Source organism: Arachis stenosperma, chromosome 5 (genome assembly GCF_014773155.1).
Source record: "Arachis stenosperma cultivar V10309 chromosome 5, arast.V10309.gnm1.PFL2, whole genome shotgun sequence".
NCBI classification, from domain to species: domain Eukaryota; kingdom Viridiplantae; phylum Streptophyta; class Magnoliopsida; order Fabales; family Fabaceae; genus Arachis; species Arachis stenosperma.
In genome coordinates this window covers 8,647,406-8,652,535 of record NC_080381.1, presented here as the reverse complement: position 1 = coordinate 8,652,535, position 5,130 = coordinate 8,647,406, and the positions used below count along the sequence as shown (strand labels likewise).

Here is a 5,130-nt window from a genome sequence, read left to right as displayed (position 1 = left end):
CGTGTACTTTTACGATAATGTATCAAAATGAAATTCATAAAAAAATAATAAATTAAATTTTAATAATTTATTTTTTCTTATATTTAAATTATCATTAAACAAAATATAATAACACTAATTTTATATATCTACTCTTTATATCTTATCTTATCTTGTTTTATTTTTATAACCAAACGCAAGGTATACGTTCATCCGCTAACTCTAAATAGTCTAAAGCTTAACCCCACATCCGCTTCACACAAAAATAAAATAAAATAAGATAAAAATCAAATCAAAATATGGTTTAATTTCCATTTTTCTTTTAAAAAACGAATATAATTTCTCATATATATATCCCACTAAGTCTATGACGAAACATCATAAACATATTTAGATTTTGTGACACATAATATGGCAAGTGTGAAAGTCATTTCAACAAGTACAATCCATGCAGCAAACAAAGCTTCAACGGTGGAGGAGGAGATTCAGTTAACTCCATGGGATCTCCAACTCCTCCTAGTTGATCCCATTCAAAAGGGCCTCCTCTACCGTAACGACCCGGTCACTCCACCGATCATAATCCAACACCTCAAACATTCCCTTTCATCCACCCTTTCTTTCTTCCCACCGCTTGCCGGCCGCCTTTCCGTTACGGAACACGACGACAACACTTCCTCCGTTTCCGTTATTTGCAACAACTCCGGAGCGCTGTTTGTCCATGCAGTTGCGGATGACTACTCCGTTAACGATATCGTTAGTTCCGTTTACACTCCACGCTTTGTGCACTCTTTGTTCCCGCTCAACAGGGTTAGAAACCACGAAGGAACAACCAAGCCGTTGTTGGCGGTTCAAGTCACGGAGCTCAACGACGGTTACTTCATCGGGTGCACCATGAACCACGTTGTTGGAGACGGAACTTCCTTTTGGCATTTCATGAACTCTTGGGCTGAGATCTCACGTGGTTCGGAAAAATTGTCCAAGCCTCCCGTGCTTGAACGCTGGTTCCTTGACAGCGGCCATGGCTGCTCGGCGTCTGCCATACGGGTTCCTTTGACGAAGGAGAAAATGATCCAAAGTGGTTACTACGGTTTCGTCTCAGAACTGCAACGCGAGAGAGTTTTCCATTTCAGTAAAGACAAGATCGCTGAACTCAAGACAAAAGCCAAGGCAGAAATTGAAGGCGAAAGCAAAAACAAAATATCTTCGCTGCAAGCGCTTTTAACTCACCTGTGGAGATCCGTGGTTCGGAACCAGGGTCTTGATCCCGAAGAAGAGGTGAATTACAGGTTGCTGATAGGTGGTAGGGGGAGAATGAAGAGTCCGGCATTGGCGGAAAACTATTTTGGGAATGCGGTGCAGGATGGAACAGTGAGCATGAAGGTTAAAGAACTTCTAGAAGGAGGGCTTGGAAAGGGTGCGTTGGAGATGAGAAAGATAGTTGATTTGCACACGGAGGAGAAGATGAAGAGTTATTATAGGGGTTGGGTGAAGAACCCTAGGCTTCTGACGGAGGGAGGCATGGCTGGCAATGCTTTAGTGACAAGCAGTTCGCCAAGGTTTGATGTTTATGGGAATGATTTCGGGTGGGGGAAACCGGTGGCGGTGAGAAGCGGAGCGGGGAACAAAAGCCATGGTAAGATAACGGTTTTTGCTGGGGCGGAAGATGGTGTTGACATTGAGGTTTGTCTTTCCTATGAGATATTGGAAGCTATGGGTAATGACTGTGAATTCATGGATGCCGTCTCGCTCCGCCGCCTAATAACAAATTGAACTGTTTCTATCAATTAATTAAAGTCATTATGTTATGTTTAAGTGTTTAACTCGTCAATCATCCACCCCCTCGTCATTGATGAATAAAGTGCAGGATCGATCTAAGTTAGCTAAGTGGATCGAACATCATATTACATCCAATCATGAATAATAAAACGAGTGATCAGTATTCAGTAATAATTTGTGTTCTGCCGTACGTATATATTAGTTGCATTAAATTGAGTTCACCATTACAGGTGTTATAACAAGTATGGATGTTTGAATCTCATCCATTTTATGTATATAATAAATTTATTAATAATAAATTTTTAAATAAAATTTAAATTTATAAAAAAATTAAAATAATATAATAAATAGTGGTATTTATTTGTAAATAAATTAAAAAATAAATGTTTTTTGTGCTTTTTATCAATATTTAATTAATTTTTTAATTACAAAATTTAAAATTAAGAATTTTAATTTATATTAATCTACACTTTTAGTAAATAATTTAATATCCCAACATCATATATTTAACTAATATTTTTAAATATAAAAAAATTTCAAGGTCAATAATTTAATTTTATATTAATCAATACTTTTAAATATTTTTAAATATTATTAATTAAATATTAATTAAAAATAATAAATTTTACTAATATATTAGCATTGACTAATTCTTAAAGAAAAGACAAATGGAATACTTTGTACCACTTATAATATCGATCAAATCATGCTCAGCTGCCACATGGATTTATGATCTGCCTCCCTTGGTATGGTCCATCTCTAAATGGAAAATGATACTTGAACAATTCGTTTTATACAATTTTTTAATTATACTTTATTTATGATATAATTTTTAATTTTTTCACTTTTTATCTATTAATTTTAATATTAAAAATAAAATATATACAAAAAATGTATATGCAAAAACAGTGATCGTGCACATATAAAAATCAGATAAAAACAAAATTAAAAAAGATAGTTACTTCTATAAAAATATTTTTATATAAATGTATTACTGTGAACCATTAAACGATTTAGTAAATACAATTAATCAAATATATCAAGACAATCTAACTATTTAAAATATTATTTTCCTATCAAAATATTTTCGTAGCAACCACCATTCGGAAAAAAAAATGCGACTTTTTGTTTTCTCTTATTGATTTTTATTTTCTACAATATATATATATATATGAACGCGGTTGGATTAATATTTTGCTGGCAACTAACTCGAAGTTTTATACCTACACGTTTTCTTCTTCTTTGGCGTACTGTCCATGCGGGAGTATAGAACAATAATAGTCAAGAAAAAAGAAAAGCAAAAAACAAAATTTTATGATGCACGGATACTGAATCGACACTTACATATAAATTTTAAAATTTTATTTGCTACGGGGACATATATACTTATAAAATATAAAAGTATATTTTAGATAAATTATAATAATATTTTGATATTTTATTGATATTAAAATATAAATTAATTTTTTTAATATCCAAAATATATCCAACACGCGGACACGAGAACTCAATAAAGTGCGTGCTTTGTATTACAAAACAAAACTCAAGCCATCATATAATAATAGTGCATGGATAACTCATCTCATAATAATAATAATCATCATCATCATGCAGGAGCAGCAGCATGGTAGTAATAAGGTTGCCACGACATGAGGGCCGAGGCTGTTCCTTTGGGAAATACATACTTTTTGTTTTTTTTTTTTCTTTCTATTTTTTTGTGTGTCTATTCTTTCTATTTGTTGATATACTATATTAGAGATAGAGCTATATTAAATTCAGAAAAGGATAAAAATTAATTTCGTAATAATAAGAAAAGAAATACAAATTTTAAGAGAGATTAGACTAAATTTTAGAGCAACTTACGAAAAAAAAAGGAAAAAATAAAATTTGGAGCCATTGCCCCCTTTCTCTGGATCCATATATTATTCTTCGTATTTCACTATTTTTTATATTAGTTTTTATAAACCATGAATTTGCTACACTTATCCTAATATCTTACCAACAATACTATTTTTAGGGGGAACGAATTGATCATATATACGCCTTGTATTAATTATCAAGTTATTGATAACTAGAATTCTCCTTTGACACTCTTATCAATAGGGTAAAGTGTGGACCAATCTTACCTACATTATATGACAATAAAAAATGATAAATATATAATGAGTAGGAAAAAAATAACGATCAAGGGTGCGTCGTGTTCTATCCTTGCTTGTTTGTGTGGTCCTCATATTTGTACTTATACAAGTAATCTTGACTAGTCTGGAGAATTCTGAGCCTTTACCTAGCTACTTATCTGAAACAATATATAGCTAAATACCTAGCACCATCTGAGTTGAACTTACTTGCCAAAAGATTTTGATATTCACCATCAATCAATATTATTGATGAAATAATAATAATGATATTCACTGAGTAAATATATCAGTATGTATTTTAGTCAATATATAATTAATATTTATAAATATGCTAAAAAAATAAAAAAAGGATAGCTAAATAAAAAATATAATATAAGATAAAGTATATTTAAATTTGTTTCTAAAAATATTTTAAATATTTAATTTATTTTAATTCTATTATTAACATTTTAAATAAATTTAAAATTTTTCCAGTTTACGCACATTTAGTTAAATTTATTTTTATTAATTTTACTCCTAATAATATCTTTAAATTAATCATTTACTGCTTTATTAACTTTTTATTATAAGAAAAATGTTGATTCCTCACACCTGTATCAAAACTGTTTTAATAAATCACTGACGTGTGTATAAGTATCAATGATATTCCGGAGCTTCTCGTGGAATTAATTTCGAATGATGACAATTTCTATATTTGGTGTGTGGTTTTAAGGATAATTGTCGGGGAGAATTCATTATTACAGGACTGTTTTTTATGCATGCCATCCTTGTCATTGGAATAATCGTACATATAGACATGCCAAAAATGTATTTTCAACTATGTTCATTCTATTATATATTTTAGTTGAGGAATTTTTTATTTTTTTATAACTTATATTTTTAGTAGTAAAATAATTGATAAAATAATAAAAATATATTTTATACTGTAAAAAAATATATATAGAAAAAATAAATAATATAAATAGAGTTTTCTAGAATTTTGTTAAACGGGAATTAAAAACAAGTTTTACCGGATGAATGTGAGATGAACTTTAACTTACTCTACTACTGATTGAGACGCTACTTGGCAAAGTATAAAATCACAGTGAAAAAATAGACAATCTAACGCTTATATCAATAAGTGTTTTATGAATGACCCCTTTATATTTCATAAAGAAAAATATTTTTGGTTTAGTTGTCGAAAAAATTATTTATATTAATTTTAATTGCTTAGGCCTAGTTATTACCTTAAATATTC

At 30.3% G+C, this 5,130-nt stretch overlaps 1 protein-coding gene across 1 annotated transcript; it reads left to right on the top strand.

Annotated features, from left to right (window-relative positions):
• The first annotated feature begins 374 nt into the window (after positions 1–374).
• Positions 375–1,979, top strand: LOC130982490 (uncharacterized acetyltransferase At3g50280-like). Its single transcript, XM_057906513.1, has one exon. It carries the CDS (start codon positions 391–393, stop codon positions 1,747–1,749), a length of 1,359 nt encoding a protein of 452 aa, XP_057762496.1. The 5' UTR covers positions 375–390; the 3' UTR covers positions 1,750–1,979.
• The last annotated feature ends 3,151 nt before the right edge of the window (positions 1,980–5,130 follow it).